General features: G+C 38.0%; 1 protein-coding gene across 1 annotated transcript in view; it reads right to left on the minus strand.

Moving 5' to 3' along the window:
* Nucleotides 1–1,106: 1,106 nt before the first annotated feature.
* Nucleotides 1,107–19,360, minus strand: part of Btc (betacellulin) — a 48,275-nt gene continuing 30,021 nt past the window's right edge. Inside the window, exons 3-6 of the mRNA XM_013020088.1 lie at nucleotides 10,606–10,723; nucleotides 5,808–5,954; nucleotides 4,326–4,436; nucleotides 1,107–2,572 (exon numbers count right to left, since the gene is read on the minus strand). Of these exons, the coding sequence (XP_012875542.1) occupies nucleotides 4,328–4,436; nucleotides 5,808–5,954; nucleotides 10,606–10,723 (374 nt within the window). The 3' untranslated portion in view covers nucleotides 1,107–2,572; nucleotides 4,326–4,327. The remainder of the gene's footprint in view (nucleotides 2,573–4,325; nucleotides 4,437–5,807; nucleotides 5,955–10,605; nucleotides 10,724–19,360) is intronic.

The raw sequence follows: 19,360 nt of genomic DNA on the forward strand, positions 1-19,360 counted from the left end.
ATTGTGTATATATACCACATTTTCTTGATCCATTCATCTACTGAGGGGCATCTGGGTTGGTTCCATATGTTAGCTATGGTAAATAATGCTGCAATAAACATAGTTGTGCTGGTAACTTTAGTATGGTCTTGTTGCCCAAATGCTTCAATAAGAGAGCTAAAAAAATAGGATGGAAGAAAGACAGCCTCTTCAGTAAATGGTGCTGGCAAAACTGGTTAGTCACATGTAGAAAACTAAAGCTAGATCCTTATATATCACCCTGCACCAGAATCAACTCCAGATGGATCAGAGACCTTGGAGTCAAAGCAGACACCCTGAAAACATTACAGGATGGAACAGGGGAAACCTTAGGTCTCCTTGGCACAGGCCGAAATTTTCTCAATAGAGACCCAGAAACACAACAAATCAAAGAAAGGTTGGACAAATGGGATTGCATGAAATTGCAGAGCTTCTGCATGGCCAAAGGACATAGCTAGCAAGATCAGTAGAAAGCCCATGGATTGGGAGAAAATCTTCACTAGTCATACAACGGACAAGGGTCTCATATCTAAAATATATTTGGAATTCAAAAAATTAAATCCCCCAACCACAAATCCTCAAAGAAACAGCTGCCCAATAAATAAGTGGGCTAAAGACTTGAAAAGAAACTTCTTTGAAGAGGAAATAAGAATGGCCAATAGACACATGAAGAAATGCTCAACCTCTCTAGCCATAAAAGGAATGCAAATCAAAACATCATTGAGATTCCACCTCACCCCAGTTAGAATGGCTATAATCAAGAACTCTAATAACAACAGATGCTGGAGGGGATGTGGCCAGAAGGGAACCCTACTGCACTGTTGGTGAGAGTGTTCAACCACTTTGGAAAGTAGTATGGAGTTTCCTCAAAAGACTCAACATAGAGCTCCCCTATGACCCGGCAGGAGAGATATTTATTGGCCAGCCAACTTCAATTCAGGAAAGAAGAAACAAGAATAGTATTATTTCATGTTTTTAAATAATCTAATGAACATTTTTCCCAAGAACTTTCAGTATCAAGGAAGACACAGAAAGTAGAGAATAGAAGAATGAGTTAAAGGACACTTGAAAATAAGGCATACACAGCATGAATAATTTATTTATAGTCTTGTTATACAGAGATCCTTAATAAATGAACATCAAGTCTGAAAAATTTTATTTGGAAAACTGTCAGATTTTTAACTTGTCTCTTAATTGACAGGTAAGCAAAATTTTTACTATTAGACACTTCCTCCCAACCCAGTTTCACTCGATATTACATATGCTAGAAGAAGCTACAACAATCTCATTTTCTGTCTGAATTTCCTATTTCAATGTGACTATGGACTCTTCATTGTAAAGAAGAATTTACAGATATTTTGAAAAAGAAGCTTCTTGGCTGGCAGACACGATGTGCAGTCACTTCGTTTTGTAAGTGAGTCTCGTAATTCAGGTTAAAAAATTCCATATTCTGTGAAATGTTGGCTAAATGTAGATTTTCAGTTTAATGCAGTCCTTACTAAACACACTGTATAGCTGATGGAGTAGTTGATAAAATGGTTCAAGTAACAGATAGGATGATCCTGAGTTTGCGGTACCAAAATCAACCTGAGAGAACCAGATCTGCTGCTGTTGCTTTAAGATCAAATGAATGAAGGTAAGGTCATAACCACTGCTTGCCTGAGGTCTACAGTGCTGTCACTGCCTTTCACAGCCTGTTCCCGGGCCATTATTTATATTTTATTGAGCATAAATACTTACTCAGGGTGTGAAGAATGTCAAGCATTTACTTTTCTGTCTTTGTTCATTAACCAAGCACTGGGGTAAAAATCTGTTTGTGCTAGTACTGTAAGATATTACTCATATCATTGAGACTTCAAGAGGGAACAAAGAAACAATAAAAGTCAACTCCATACAACACACGATATGATCAGCAAACCTGACAGGGTCTCTGTCTTCTGTGTTTCTGCAGAAAAATGTCCTGCACCTCTCAGAATCATAGCAAAACACAGTTCTGTAGAAAACCTCAGATTTTATTACTGAGCTAAGATCCACAAACAGAAGCTAATAAGAATGAGCACCATTTTTTAATTTGGGCAAATCTTGGCCCTACCAATTCCTAACTCACCAAATCCAGGTTAGAATGCCTAAATTCTTTGGATTCTTTCCTGTGTGGGAAACAGAGATTAAAGGAAATACTATATTTCAAGTTAAACATATAGTAAGTATGTGAACATGGTAGCTTTATTATTGATTCAATCCTTAAGCTCTAAATCCCTGCCCACTTTTTAAATTTTATATGTAATCCTGGTGATACAATTTCAGAGGAAATCTGTAGCAATGTCCCTTCTTATTACTGCTACCTACACATGTACTTTTTACTAGACTATAATAAAATTATTATTAAAAATAATAACAAACAACACAAACTAATATTACAAATAAAAATACAAAAGTAAAATACATATTTAAAGTTCATTTCAACTAGCTGTTTTCCTGAGGCATGTTCTGTCCATTTTCAAATGAGTAACTCACACTTTGTAACTCCCCGCCAGTCTGGAGGTACCTTAATAGTCTGAAAGAATGAAGGAAAGAAGAGAAATTTTAGAGCTCTGTACTGTGTAATAATCATAATCATAATCATCATAATCATAATCATCAGAAATCCAAAAGCAGTATTTCTGTTTTGGTTTATTGTTGTTGTCCTTACAATAAATTAGAAAACTATTATAATCAATTAATAGGCATTTACTACCTACTCCATTAGGGAATTACTGGGATGTTTGGCAAAGTAGAGAGTTTTGTAGTTTCTTGAGTTGTTTTTATTTCTTTGTTGGTTTGGAGCAGGGAGAAGGGTTTTGAAACAGTGTCTTGCTATGAAGCATAGGCTGGCTTTGAACTGATGATCCTTCTGTGTCAGACTTCTGCGTGCTGGGATTACAAGTGTATATTACCATGCTCAGCAAGGATAGACTGTACATAGAGAAAGCTATGGAAAGTCACTACTTTTTCATGGTGAATGTTAAGAAGGAAGTGTGTGGTCTGACCACAATGGCCTCCCTTCTGATCTAAAAGGATAAAACTACTTCTTTGAAAAGCAGGAAAGAAATAATCTGTTTCCTTTCTGTGTGAAATCTACCTTACCTCTCAACCACCATTCTTGTGAAGCAATATACCAACTTACTTTCAGCCAGTTCCAAGTTTTGTGTTCTTACAATCAACTCTATCCAGCCTGATTCTTTCAGGCCATTCTGTGTGCCCTGCTGTAGCCTTCCTGCAGGGATTCCCCCTAATTCCCATTCTAGGTACTCTATTGTCCACTTCTGGCTGGGTTTGGCTAGTAGAAAGCATGTACTGAAGTTGTGAAAGTAGGAAAAGATTGGTTTTGTTTGTGTTTTTCTCCACTATTTCTTCCCCCATCCTCATTTCAGTTCTAGAAGTAGCTATTTCCACACTACCCAATGTTGCCTGGTTACAGGTGCTTCTCCAGAGCTCTTCAAATGCTAAGGTAACACTTAATCCAGGCTGCCCAACATAGGAAGAGTAACAGCTCTCTACGCTTGTGTCAAGGAGCCATGACATTCTTTGTATGCGCCCTTAAACCTACCTTCACAGTCCTTTTTTCAAAATCTCTTCATTGGTTCACTCAAGATAATTTCCAGAATCCTACAGACTGCTGACTGAGAAAACATCTAAGGAGCTTAGAATATGGGAATTGTCCAATCAATGTACCTGCTACTACAATAGTATTTATAGCTTGTTATGTCTTCAGTGTAATGTGTCTTCATTAAAATACCTCTTCATTTGTTGGGCACTAGTGGCTCACACCTGTGATCCTAGCAACTCAGGAGGCTGAGATCTGAGGATCACAGTTCAAAGCCATCCCAGGCAGGAAATTAACCACCAAAAAGCCAGAAATGAAGCTGTGCCTGAAGTGGCAGAGCACTAGCCTTGAACAAAACCAGTCAAGGACAATGCCTATGTCCTGAGTTCAAGCCCCAGAACCAGCACCAAAAAAACACAACAACAACAATCCTTAAAACCAAAACTCTTCAGTATATCCAAACATAGAGAAGAAAAAAACACCACAAGCATAAAGGCTTCGAATGCCTATCTCTGTACTAACGTGCAGAAGAAAGTATTCTTTTAGGTCTTAGGTTTTATGAAAAAGTCAATTTATTTTAGATGTTTTATATGTACTTTAGATAATTATGCTAAGTTAAAATATAAGCAAATTCCAAGAAATTATTGTGAGACATAATTAAGCTTCTCCTTGTCCCTTAAGGTCACCCAAACAGTTTTCCATGTACCAAATTCATCACACTTACCATTAGGCAATATGTGTCTCTTGAATGTCTTCATTTGTAGGGGTTAAATGTTTGCCCAGCGTTTCCATTTCTTTTTCCTTCTTCCTTTTCCTATGATGCTTCTGAAGAGGACTTAGAAAGAAATTAACATGAGCCTGAACATTCATGAAAATCCAAAAATTATTCAATAAGCGAGCCTGTGATCTCATTTCTGGACCATTAAAAAGTTCGCTTTTTTTGGAATGATTTTTCCTTCTCTTTTAATCCAGCTCCTTTTGTAGACTCAAATGTGAGCTCTAACAGTCCACAAGGTTGGAAGTAGACAATAGTACTCTACATAGCAAGCATGTGCCTGCTGATTTTGATTAGAGGTTAGTGAGCTGGAGAAAATTTTCCAAGCAAAATTATTTCACAAACTAGAATCATTAACACTAGAAGAAGTTGGGGAAAGGATGATGATCACCTCTGGATATGTTAATTGAGTTTCTAGGCACATTAATGAAGAAATAGTTAGTTTTTCTAGACTACAGTCCAATTTCCTGAAAGTACAGTTCAAAATTAATGTAATAAAATGAGTCATTTCCCAGCTCTGCCTCAATCCTGGCATTATAAATATTCCTTTCTACCATAAAGTACTTAAACTCACAAACATTTTTCAATTTTACAGCTTGAAGGAATCCTACACATCATCTGGTTTAATACCTTTGTTTTACAGAAAATGCCATTGAAGTCTGAGGACTTTAAGAAATGTGTCCGAAGACTCTAAGTACAAAATGACAGAGCTGGGGCGCGGGGAGGGGTGGGGAGGGGGGAGGGGGGATCAAAGGCTATATATCTAGTGTTTTTCTCCCACCATTTTTTTGTATGTGAACCATAGCACAGAAATAGTTTAGAAAGCTGGTAGCTACTCAAGACAAAACAAGAAGACAACACTTGAACAAAATGCCTCTCAACCTACCATTAAAAAATGGTATGTTTCACAAGGAACTAACTTAATTAAGAATTGCCCTCAGCCCCATTTCAAAAAATAAGAAACTCTTTAATCCCTAAGTGTGGTATATAATTAAAATATAGGAAAAACAGTGTAATCATGATTTGCATATAAGATAAATTACTTGAATGTAATCAGCCAAAAAAAAAAGTCTTTGTTCCTGTATTTTAATTTTCTTGTGCCATTGCACAATTGGAGAAAAAGGAAATCTTATGTAACTACTAAAACAACACAAAATACACCAGCTTTTAGGACTGAACAATTGGCATTTCTAAATAGGTTTAGACAAAGTGTGTTCAAAGTTCTAATAATTATTTCCATTAAACCTGATTTTCTAAATCATGTATTGTGCTTCAATATCAATGATGGTAAATCTTCAAAGGTGAATTTCTTTAAATTGAAGCAAAAGAGAAAAGGAAAGGTAGGAAGTAGGGGAAAAGAATAAAATGAAAGCGTGAAGGGCAAGATACAACTTCTCGTGTTTATTTAAAATTAAGTTTAAAAATACTTACTGGCAGCATGTGCAGACACCAATGACCAAAATGATGAAAATAACCATAACTGCGATCAAACAAATCACCAGAATCTGCCCTCTGTCTCCTCTTAGATAAAACAGGTCCACACGTTCACACCTTGCTCCTGTGTAACCTCCATCACAGCTACCAAAACAAAACCAGATAAACGAAATCTCACTTCGGAAAGAGATTAAATTCATTTTCATTACTTGAAATTAATCAAGACCACAGTTCATCTACTTAGAAATGAAAAAAACCTGTCCTTGCTCTGTTCATAATAACTTCACTGTCTATTCTTGGCTGAAAAGTCAGCCATCCCCCAAGCTTATTGTTAACATGTCTAACGCCAATAAACAAGGATAATGACAACTTACTGAATTTTGTTTTAAAATTTTAATCTCCAAGTTGAAAAGGGGGGATGATAAAATTCACTATGCAGCATTCCCAGAGCTTAAATACCTCCATGGAAAGGAATTCAAAACTCTCTAGGATTTTTTTCCCTTTTACATAGGGCCATAGGAACAGTTTCAGTATACCAAAGCACTCTTATACATTGATTAAAAATTACATTGCTTCACAGAATCAAGAAGTAGTGTTGTGAAAGCTCCATAACTCAGTGATCAAATGTAGAATTTGTGTAATATTATTTCCACAGAGTCTCTCTGTTCCACCTCCTTCAATCTCCTTCCTCTCTCCCCTCCCCTCTTCCTCCCACCCCCCCCCATTTCTTTCCTCCTTTACATTCTACTCAGTATCTGACTCTTTCCCCCACCCACCCACGGCTGTCCTTTGGTTCTTGTTCTACTGTTTGGGAACTTATAAATGAGGTAATGTTCTTCTCCTATGAATCTTACATTCTCACCTTGCCAACAACGTCCCAACAAGTCCTGTCCTAGCCATTTTCTTTTTGGTTTCTGGAAGGCCACATTTCCAGAAGCGTTCATCATTCCTTCCACTTTCCTCTGAAGTGGCCACATCCCTTAGAGAGCCTCCAGCAGCTGTCTAAGTAGGGCTATTATTTCCCTCAGTATCTCAAATCGATAACAACATAATTTTAGGAGATACTTCAGCTCAGCAGATGCCCTAAATCTGCAGTCAGATCTACGAATCTGTTTAAGCTAGGACTTACCTGAGTCACACCAGCATAGTTAACTAACGGCTCAAGGTTTTGTAGACTACCCCCATAGAATTCTATGAATTGTGTCAGAAGCTTAAAAGGCACATAAAAATTTGCCTAAGGACATTTGAAGCAATATTACCTGTTGAAGCATCAGTACCTTTGCATTAATAAGTATTTTCCCTAATCTCAGCCACATTCAAACGCAAGGAGATGCCACCCAGACAGAATTATGTAAATGTCAAAAAAGATGAATTTTTCATCCCGGAAACATTTCTATATAACTTCATTTTTCTTGAAGAACTGATTTATTACTAGGCTGTTTTACAGCTTCTATTTGACCAGAAATCCAAGGCAGTTAATTCTCACAAAGCCTGTTTTTCTCAAGTAAGAAGATCCTTTAATACTAATATTGAGACATACATAATGCTTCAGAAAAACAAACAAAAAATAAGCTTAGAACTATCTCAATTGAGGGTGAGCTGCAATCCAAGCAAAGGAGAAAGCCATCTAATATCATTTATTGCAACAGGACCCCAGGATAAATGAGAGAGAATTGCTTCCTGCAAGATAGCTAGGCATCGTCATTTCAAGGTCAAAATTCAGGAATCGGGTTAAGAAATATCTTGAAATATCAAAAATGTGTTACACATACAATTGAAACTCTGGGGGGAATCATTTTTTAATTATATGCAAGAGGAAGATGTCTTTAATAGTTGTGTCAAGAAAGTAAATCTTATGAATATATATAGACTCTTCCAAATAGCTTATTTTTTCAGCAAATTTACTAAATATGGCATTTTAAAACAATTGATATATCCATAAAAACACATAGCCATTTGTGGTTGCTTTTTTTTAAAAAAAAAAGTGTTGTTTTTTTTTCATCAAAATTATGTGCTCTGGGTTCAGTGGCTAAGCCATGCTTTAATTACATTTCTCAGAAAGCAATCAATACATCCTACAAGTTGAAACCCAAATGTAGTCACAGTGGAAGGCCAACTCTTGACACATTTATAATGGCTTTCATATTAGTTTACATTTCCACAAATAATAGCATATCAGCAGCTTGGCAATTTTCAGTGAGTCTATCTTCCCTATGGGAGAAAAAGGGACAATGGGAGCGAAATCCTAGTCTGCTCAGTTTATTGAACAAACATCTTATAAAACAAAATTGAAATTAGTGTTTCAAGATTTAAGGACTCCAGAGGGAATGCTTGAGATCGCTGTTCTGAAATTATCACCAGACACCATTTTAAGAGACATGTAAGTACTGATTCTATCATAACCCTGTCTTACCCTTTGAAGCCAGCAATAATGTTAACTGTGTTTTTCAAGTGAAGGAAGAAAGGTTCTGCGAGTTAAGTAAGTAAGCCTAGGATTCAATCACAAGCAGTCTCACTCCCAAGTTCATCCACTAGCCAGCAAGTAGGTGAATTTTGATGCATAAATGTAAACTGTGTATCTAGAAACAAATTCTCCATGTGCTACGGAAAAAAAACCAAGAAAATTAATAAGGGATTTGAAATATTTGAAATGTACTTTGGTCTTGTGTGTAAAAGCAAGGGCCCATAAACTGAATTCAAAGAAAATGAGGCATTTATGGTATTTCAAGATTGTGATATCACTGGCTCAAGATGGTTTGGGTTGAATTCATGCCTCACCAAGTCACCTAATGGGTCAGTCCTAGGTTAATAATATTTGACACTCATCTTGGTGATACAATGAAAGGACATTTATTTGGAGCTAGGTGCCATCAGAAGTGATTCCTATTATTTTCCCTAAGCTTCAACATTTGAAAGGAAAACTTGACCAATGATTAACACTGCTTGTAATGTATGAAAATAAAATCTCACCTTAGGTCAGTCTGACTTTAAAATCTGCGCCCTCACTCCTGTTCTCTGCTGCATGCTATTGGTTCTGTGTCATTCCTCTACGAAGAAGGTATTTCTGATTCAAATTAAGGTTTTGGTTTTTCAGTCTCACGTGGCAATAGATAGACCATGACGAAAGCACATTTCGTTCATTTTTCAATCATTTCTTCACAGTTATTAGATTTTGGACTCTGTACTCACCACTGGAGTACAAAAGTGAGCAAGCCATGAAAACTGCCCCCCAGGAACTCACAGCCACAGGAGGGACAGGCAAAGAAATAGTCATGCTCTAGTGTTTATTAAGAACTTTCATTGGAGTGTGGCTAGGATTTGGAAAGGTAACATGCACCTCACACCTGTGTGTTTCTGGAGAGGAAGAAATGAAGGATGCTTCAGTTGTTCCATAATCCCTCAGTAGACATAAGCTCTTCAGGCTCCGAGAGGCATTTGCATAATAAACTATGAAAAGGACTATAAGGTTCTATAGGAATAGTTGGGAATATGGTGAAAGCTAGAAGCAGAGCCAGGTGAAAGCCAGGATCAGAGGTGCTAAGGAAGCCAGTGAAATGAGTTTTCACTTCAAAGTAAATGGGACAAGCTGTGTGTTAGTCTGAAGCAGGTAGATTACATGCTGTGGTTTTGATTTCAGCAGGCAGCAGTATTAAAGAACAATAAATCTGTGGCTAGAAGCCAGCTAGAAAGATGTGCTGGGTTAAAGGGCATTCATATGTTAAATTCAACACATGCTTCCATGTAAATACTTAATTTTTTAAAAATCAGCTTTATCCTACTTCACACAGAGACACACACATACATACACAAACACACACACAATTTCCTTTGCTTTTTTATACTAGTTATTCTTATCCTCTAAGCGTTATGCATGCATGTTCTCTTTTACACATTTTATTAGCATATAATAAATGTGCAAATCGGGAGCGGGGTTATTGTTATTCCCATATAGGTATTTTTTCTCTTTAAAGAATTTAATCCTACTTACATTTTGACAAGTTCTGAGACCTTCAAAGTTTCCACAAAGCAGTTTAGAAAAACTGTTCTGAAATCCTTAGAGAAAAACAAATGCATACTGCAGAAAAAACTGCAGAAGAGCATAAATGCTTTGTGAACTTCAAATCAAATAGTACCTAAAGAATACCTTTCTTCTCTTTATTAGGAAAGGTCCCCAAAAAGCACTGTACAGGGGCATTCCTTTAGACAAAAATGAATATTAAAAAAGATTCAAAAAAGTATAGTGCTCCTGAATAAAATTAAACATAGACTTATCATAGAGCAAGAAAGACAATTTTTCTCTGAGTTCCCTACTGTACTAAACCGGTTTTGTTCATCTAGTTATAAACAGAACTGACTTCCTTGCACTTAACTGATACCTGCAAAAAGTAGCTTTTAATTTGGCAGGAATTCCTTCATATTTATGTTAACCAGGAACCACCTCCCACATGCCAGAAGAAATGTGTTTCCATGTGAACCACCCAGGAGATGATTGAGCTGAAAAGCATTTTAGCACTGGACAGAATTCGTTTTGCTTGCGCAAGGCAACAGAGAACTCTGCCCAGCTTGGAAGTGGAGCTAGGCTGTCACACGCTCCTATTTCGGGAAGAAAATGTGCGTCAGTTTCTCCATAAGTAGCTGCTAAGCTGAGCGGGCCCTAAACAAGTGGCCTAGGGCAGCACCAAGAGCAACTGCATGGGGACAGATGGTATCGTTAACTCAGACTTTCCAGCTGTCAAGCTCCAGGCCGGCACAGTGCTGCACCCCTGGGCTCAGTGGCTCAGGGCGCTCCACTTACATGCAGGAGGGTGTCTGCTCTGCCACAACGAAACGACATCTCCCTTTGATGCAATAATGCTTGTATTGCTTGGGACAGCGAGAGAAGTGGCCTTTCCGCCTGGATTGTGTGGTGGTCGCTGGAAAAAGGAGGAAAAGTTCAGAGTCCATCAACTGCTTTAACTGCTTATGTGTAAATCAAATCACATTTCTTGTTTTACCACCAATTTTCCTGTAGACTATATTCCAATATACTTCAATCTCCCATGTCTCTTTCTTTCCATACTAGGGTCAGAGTTAGACTTTTGAGGGTCCTAGCACTAGAGAGAGAAAAAAATGATAGGACTGTCTCACATTACAGTTAGGATTTATGGACAAGCTACCTCTTAGAAATAAGTGTCATTTAGTGGGTAAAATATAAGAATATTGGGTCAGACACTGGTGGCTCATGCCTGTAATCCTAGCTACTCAGGAGACTGAGATCTGAGGATCATGGTTCAAAGCCAGCCTGGGCAGAAAAGTCCCTATTAGACTCTTATCTTTAATGAACCATTCCAAAGCCAGAAGTAGAGCTGTGGCTTAAAGTGGTAGAGTGCTAACCTTCAGCAAAAAGAACTCTGGAATAGCATCCATGCTCTGAGTTCAAGTCCCACGGCTGACAAAAATAATATAAGATGAAATAGAAAAATGGTGAAGGAGACTTTTTTCCATGAATGTGATCAGAACCATGCTAGAGAAAGCAGTTGATTGGGGGCTTGGGTTTTAATTTTGTTTTTGTTGCTATTGGGGTTATTTTTTCCACTCTTTTGCCTTTACATTTTTAATAAGCATCGATTAGTTGTATAGGGTGTTCCATGGACACACAATGTATCATGATGAGACTCATCTCCTAAATCATTCTCCCTCATTCCCTTACCCCCTTCCTACACCAGTCTCAACAGGCCTTGCTGGTCCATGTTCATGCATGTACATAAAGTATTTTGACCATATTCACCTTCTTCGCCCCCTCAGTTCTCCTGCCTCCCACTGCTAGTACCCACATCCCAGATATTCCTCATTCATTTTTTCTGAAGTGAGAAGATTATATAGCATTTTTGAGTGCAAGATACCAGTCTATTTACTTTTTTATTTTTGTATAAATTAATCGTACAAACCTTTTATTGTGATATGTTACAAAAGAGTTTATATACATGCATGGAATATACTTAGATCAAGTTCACGCTATTATTCTTTCTTTTTTGACTTTTCTGTTTTTCTTAATTGTTAAGATGTACAGAGGGGTTACAGTTACATGAGTAAGGCAATGAGTATATGACTTGTCGATCATGGTTACCCCTTCCCCTACTTGCTGTCCCACTATCCCTTCCCTCCCCCACTTCCCACACTCATACCTCCCTACCCCCTCGCCACCCAAACTTGTAAAGCCCATTTGCAAGATACTGTCCTGTGGGCATCATCGGTGCAGTGGGTCATCCTGTGTCCTTGTTTCAGCATTTTGTTATTCTCCTTATTTTTTCTTAACCCCATCTCCTACTGAAACAATTTTGGTGGATTTGATTGTGCTATTGTCGTACATATGTATAACATACTCTACTATATTCACCTCTATTTAGTGCTCATAATAAACCTGTGAGCTGAACACCATTAGAATTTCCAATTTACAGATGAGCAAAGCACAATACATAGAGATTAAGTCACCTTCCAAGATCACACAGCTAGATGTGACAGAGCTGGGGACTTAGACCTCTAGTTTTCCCCCAGAGCCCATGCTCTTGCTTATCACGCTCTGGCACCCTTTCAAGCCAGCTATTCAGCAGGTGTCTCCCATCTACTATCAGCCTGGTGCACCCAGAAGTCAGGCTTTCCCCCATTGTGAGCTGGGGCCTCTCAGTGCCTGGGGATGCTTCCTCTTCCTCTGAAGGAGAAGGAAAACACTGGAAGGGTTGTGCCCTAGATCTCAATCCTGAACTGAATTCCTTGTCTTACCCTTTCAAATTTTTGATTGCCTTCCTTTTCAACTACAGATAGTAATATGTAACAATTTCCCCATCAGTCACAAATAAAAATTGAATAATGACAATTAGCTAAGCAGCTATCTCATTCGTTGATTCACAACTGATAGATATCTACACCAGAGAAAACAATTAATACACAGCTCCAACCAATGGTTAAAACGTCCACATTTGCAGTATAATCAACAGCTTGTAAGACTCAGACATCTGTGGAGCCAGACAGCCCAGACAATACTCACTTCAGAAGAATATTTTACACGGGTTTGATATGACACCTAACATCCTAATGACAGTAAATGATCCTTATATTAATAGAAATGATTGCTAAAGTTTTAAGTCTATGAAATGGGGACATAAAATTGCATAGAGAGACCAGAGAGAGGCATTCAAAAAATAATCATACGTTGCTTTCATAAATTAATAATACACTGCAAATTTCTGTGATGTTAGTATAGTCATCCTTCAGTTTTCAAAGCAAATCACTTCCAGGATCCCTTGAAAATACCAACATCCAAGTGTGCTCAAGTTTCATATAAAATGGTGTAATAGTTACATATCAAAGTATGCATCCTTTCATGTGCTTTAAAGAATCTCTAGATTACTCGTAAGACCTAGTACAATGTGAATACTATGTAAACATTATGTTATCCTGTATTGTTAAAAAATAATGGTAAGAAATGACTTTATCATCAGTACAAATACATTTTGTGGAGTAGTTTTGACCCTCAGTTTGGATGAATCCATTGATACAACGCCATATACAGAGGGCTACTGTGTGAGTTTCAGGACATGGAAGAATGCTGCTGAGAAACTGGCTGGCCTGGTTTTGGTTGGTGACTTGCTCTCCTCCCAGGCTGACTGCTTGTGCACAAATGCCAGATATTTGCTCCCAGGCTGCCAGTAAGTAGGACTCATCAAAAGCTCTGAAATTTCTCCTAGAAATAACTGCACAGTGTATCAAAGTATATTTTGACAAATGATCTGATTAATCAACTTCCAATTGGTTGTGTGTTTTCTTACCCTTTAAGAGACACAGACCAGATATAAGAGATTTGCTAACCTTTTAAGACATCAGAAAGGAGTGACTATATCTGGGGTAGTATGACCATAGACTGAAATGCATCAAATAAATAAAGGGTAAATAAATCAAATAATAATCAAACAGATAAAAGATACTCTACCCAACTATTTTAATTGGTGCAGCAGAACAAATTATACACAATAAAAATGATACACAATAACAATAATCAACCAGTCAAAACATCCACAATACACTGGAAAGTGGAAAGAACACTGAGTTAGAAGGAAGGAAATTACTATTTAATTTTTACTTCTGCTCTTCACTAGCTGAGTGAGACTGAACAAGCTTAACTGAGTTCAATGAGCCTCAGTTTCCTCATCTGTAAATTGAAGAGGATAATACCTCCCTAAAAGGGTTGTTTGGAGATACAAATTGAAAATTAAAGTTGGAAGTACCTAGCAGAATCACTGAGTAAAGTCCTCAGAAAGTGTTCTTGGGGGCTGGGAAGATGGCTCAATGGTAGAGCGCTTGCCTTGCAGGCATAAGGCCCTTGGCTCGATTCCTCAGCACCACATAAGCAGGAAAAAAAGCCGGAAGTGGCGCTGTGGCTCAAGTGGTAGAGTGCTAACCTTGAGCTGAAGAGCTGAGGGACAGCACCCAGGCCCAGAGTTCAGGTCCACGATTGGACCCAAAAAATAAATAAGTAAATAAATAAGTAAAAGATTTCAAAAAAAAAAAGTGTTTTGGTCTAGAAGCATGAAAGTCTGCACATCTGAAAGTGCCTATGTAGGCAAAGAAAAATTCTTTGGAAAATGTAGATTTTAGGGGCAATAAGCAAATTCTTTAATGATGGAGAATTCCAGGAGCAAAGCATAATCAGGACTATAAAGGATTAATGCAAAAAGGCGGGGGGAGGGAGGGCAGATGTAACTGAAATGGGAGAGTAATGAAGGGTAGCTACTAATGATGGCTGTGCTCAGAGTAAGCAAGCACAAATGTGAGAAGGCTGAAGTAACCTAAGAGAACAAAAGAGACCTGAAGATGGCTCTAACCAATGAAATTAAATGATGCAAAATGCTTTGAACTGCAAAATAGCCTGTCAGTGCATTAAATAGAATAGTGCAGACTGGCTTGCAGAAGAAAGTTGCTAGGCACAAGGCAAAACCAGGGAGATCTGAGGTTGAACATTAGTAAGATTTGGCCCTGGACTAGGGAATGGAAGACAAAGAGATGAATTCAAGAAGCAGCAAGAGTTAATGGCAAATCTAGAATGGCACAGAAAGTCTTTCTTGCTTTGCAATCCTTACTTCACTCTAAATATTATCCATTTGGCTCTGCATCCTAAACATCGCTAATTCCCCTCTAAATTCACCCACACTTTGAACAAACACCACAGAGAGGGTAATTCCCAAAGGCAAATTAACCAGCAGCTGCTGGGTGCAATGATTTGATCAGCTCTGGCCCATCCAAGCAAAGTATATTTATGCCAGCAAAATGGCTGCCAGATCCTGTTTTGATCTCTAAAAGAGATCGCTTTGCCAAAGAAATATGTTCTTAAATATTCCCAGCATTATTTGGACTTAAAAACATTTTCATGCCGCCAGGCAGAAAATAGCCAGTGATTTCTCTCCGGAACTTTCAAATGCAAAAGAAAAATAAATCACACATACTGACATCTGAAACAAAACAGCCAGATGGGGTCATTCCTTCTCTTTACTAGACATGAGAAAACTCAAGCATTCTCCCTTGCAAACTGCACATAAAATTCAAGTTGTTTCCCACCCAGCATCTGTTGAAATTATATTTTCTCAAAACTGAACTAGTGTGAGGCTAAATATTTTCTACATATCCTGAGAGTTTATGAGAGAGGACAGAAGATGGCAAAAACTCCTCTCCTATTCCAAATAGATTTATTGAGAGAAAGAAAAGTTAATCACGTATTACTCCCAACCACTGTTTTCTCTTGAAAAGTGAAAGGCATGGTCTTGAATTTCTAAATATCAAAGAAAACAATTACCAAAATTAAGAGACAATCCACAGAAGGAGAAAAAACATTCCAGAGTTGCACAAGGGAAGGAGGATTAATATTCAAAATATTCAGAGCTCAAAGAACTACACAGTAAAAGAACCAATAATCCAATTAGGAAATAGGTAAATAATCTGAACAGATTGTTCTCAAAAGTACAAATGGCTAATGAGTATAAGAAAAAAGGTCCAATATCGTTAGCCATCAAGGAAATGAAATCAGTCATCTCACCTCAGTCAGAATGGCAATAATCCAAAAAACAAGCAACAAAATGGAACAAGGATCCAGAAGAGAAAAGGACTCCTCAGACATTGCACAAATGTAAACTACTGCAGTCACTATGGACAAAAGTATGGAGTTTCCTCAGGACACTAAGAGTAGAATGACCATATGATCTGTTATACCATTCATAGGCACATACCAAAAGGAATTTAAATCAAGAGAGATACCTGTACTATTTATAATAGAGTGGTTGGAAATCAGCCTAGTTACCCAACAACCAATTGCTGGATAAGAAAATATCATGTGGACAGATAGATGTAGATATATATATAGATATAGATACAGTAGATTATTATTCAGCCATAAAAGAGAATGAAAACATGTCATATGCAAGAAAATGGAAGTAATGAGATTATCATAGTGAGATAAGCCAATCTCTGAAAGAAATCTTTTCACTCAAATTCATGTGTGGAATCTAAATATAATAATAATAATAATATGCCATTACTACAAAAGAGGGACTCTAAGAAGCAGTTAATGGAGGAGTGAGAAAGAGGCTAAGGAGGGGTGACTAATAGAGAAGTATTATATATATTATATATACTATTTCTTAACTTTCTCTCTTCTTTAGTTTTATTATATGATATATATTACGTATATATAACTATTACAACATAACTATCACAATCAAATACCTTTAGACAGTTAATGTGTGTTCATAAATCATGAATGGTATCAAAAATGTAATAAACAGTAAAATTCCCACAATCCTGGGGAGAGATAAAAGTTAATTGCTCTTTTTTTCCTCATCTTTTATTCTTTCAAATGGGAAAGAATTCTACAAATTCTACAATTATACATTTTAAAGGAATTCCCTGGGAATGAGAAAAGCAGAAAAAAAAAATCCTAGGAAAATGACATCTACCAGTTGGCCAGGACAAAATACAAACTCCAAGGTGGATGGGTGTTACAGATAATACATTTTTTAATTGGGCACTGCAGTCTAAAATAAAATGTTTTTTTTTCTTGTCGTGGGTCTTATACTGGGCCTAGGCACTGTCCCTGAGCTTTTCAGATCAAGGCAAGTGCTCTACCACTTGGGCCACAGCACCACTTCCAGTTTTCTGGTGGTTAATTTAAGAAAAGAGTCTCATAGACTTTCCTTCAGGGGCTGGCTTTGAATTGCAATCTTCAGATCCCAGCTTTCTGAGTAGCTAGGATCATAGGCGTGAGCCACTAGCACCCAGCTAAAACATTTTTTAAGATAAAAAAGAAAACTGTTAAGGTGATTACATGCTAGTGTACATAAAAACTGACACTAAAAAATTGTAGAAGGTATTAGTAGTTCATTGCAGATGGAGACTCACAGACTTTCCTACCTCGGTTGGCTTTGGACTGAGATCCTCTGGGTCTCAGCCTCCTGAGTAGCTAGTATTACAGGTATATGCCATCAAAACTTGGCTAAGACTACCTTGGTCTTTGTACCTTGGGCAATTAAAAAGTAGTCTGTCACCTTCCTTGTGTCATATGAAGAGTTAGAGGAGATATAACAGATTGTCTTGGTTAAGCCAAGGTTAGAACAGAGAAGATCTGAGTTTCAGCACAGTTTTCCAAATCCAATGGATGTGTTGATTGATAATGGCACAATTCCTCTTTGTGTCTATAGTTCTAAATCTTAAGAAGAGAGGAGTTCCGGGAAGATGGCGGAGGAGAAGGTGGAATCTGAACAAGCTCTCGCATAGAAAGCAGTTTTAGAGTTCCAGTGAACAGTCCTAAGCCAGAGAATCACACCAAGTGTGCCATCACAGGACAGAGAGTTAGACAAGAGAGGGAAAGCCAAGACAACGAGACACATCGGAGGGCTTGCCCGCTGCGGAGACCGCAGCTGGGGCCATACCTGAGCGCTCACACAGAGTCCAGGATGAAGGAGCCAGACGCAGCGGGCGAGCGGATTCTACTCAACACCAGCAAGAACCGACAAGGAGCGGACATCTTCATCCTGCAGTTTGCAGACCAGAGACGACCCAGGATCCAAGACTCGGCGTGAGTAGAAGCCCCGACATCCTCACTCCTTCTCAGGGAGCAGAGGAGGGAAGGCCACCCCTCCCCCCCCAGCACCGGTGATCTCCATCTTGGATACTGACAAAGCTCGGAGGAGCTGCCAGCGCCAACCCAGGCCTTGGAATAAAAAGATTCATTTAGCAGATCACAAGAACATAACGGTGAAGTGACCTGCCAGACTCTGCTCTACCCAGGGAAAAGTCACCCAGCTCAGGCGCCAGCCATTGGAGTGGCTTTCCTCACTGGGTAACCAGAGCCAGAGGCTGCCCCTCCCTCTAGCAGCCTCCACAATCAATTGAAAAACAGAAACCCTGAGAATGGCTCCAGGCTGGGCTCTGTGAGTTTTTTCACAAAATAGCCCCAGGGAAAAGCTACTGATTGTTGAAAGGCCTCACCTCTACCCAGAATCTAGCCTCACCACAGCATCCCCCTCTTTTGTGTTTCTCAAAGTAGATCACCCTCCCATTAAACTAATCTGGGAAGGGGATCTCAAAATCTTGGGTAAAGCAGAGCATTTTTCTGCCTGTTCCAACAAACTGACTTAAGAAACCAATCAAGCCACAGGACCTCAAGCTGACCAGAGACTCCAACAAGAGGCTGGTTACAGACAAAAGGGAGATACAGGATTCTTCCCACCCCTCCCAAAAAAATAAAAAAAAAATCAAAGAACTTTTTTTTTCTTCTTCTTCTTCTTCTTCTTTTCTTTTTTTTTGGTACCTTATATATATAAAAATTTTTTGTTCCTTTTCTAAAAATTTTATTAATCTAAATCTTAAGAAGTAAAAGACTATGATTCCCTTGTGACCAAAACTCTTCAGAATAGTTATCTTCATTCACTATATTTTTTCATAAAATTCTCATTATTCCAATGATGCCTATTAAAAATACATTTAATGATTTTTAAATGATGTCAGTATTAGCAACTCAATTATGAAGATACTCTAAGAGCAATGTGTATTTCAATTTATATTACAATACTTTTGTAGTACTTATTAAAATGACTATTAGCTCATAGTGTACCTCTAGCATGTTCATGGCAGAGTTAACACTGTGAAATAGAATTAAACGGAATACTGCATTTTGAAGAAGTCCCACCATTGTTAGAGGACGAAAGGAAATTACTACAAATTCATCTCCTCACACATATATCTAACAAGAACAGAAATAACACAATACATGGAAATAAAGAAGTGTGCAGAAAAGAGCCCAAGTAGAGTCAAATTTGGAGAAGTTTGTGCCTAAGGTATGAAGTAGAGTTAAAGACTTTAATATACTGGCTTCATATATCTTCCCAGTAGGGATTTCTTCATTTTAGAACTTTTTAAGTCAAAAGGAAAAGATGAAAGCTTTCCAAATTTTAAGTTATCTTGTTATCTTTCCAACTATCTCCTTGAGACAGGAGAACATAAATTCATATTGCCTTTAAAGACATATA

This window comes from Dipodomys ordii, unplaced genomic scaffold (genome assembly GCF_000151885.1).
Source record: "Dipodomys ordii isolate 6190 unplaced genomic scaffold, Dord_2.0 Scaffold49, whole genome shotgun sequence".
NCBI lineage: Eukaryota > Metazoa > Chordata > Mammalia > Rodentia > Heteromyidae > Dipodomys > Dipodomys ordii.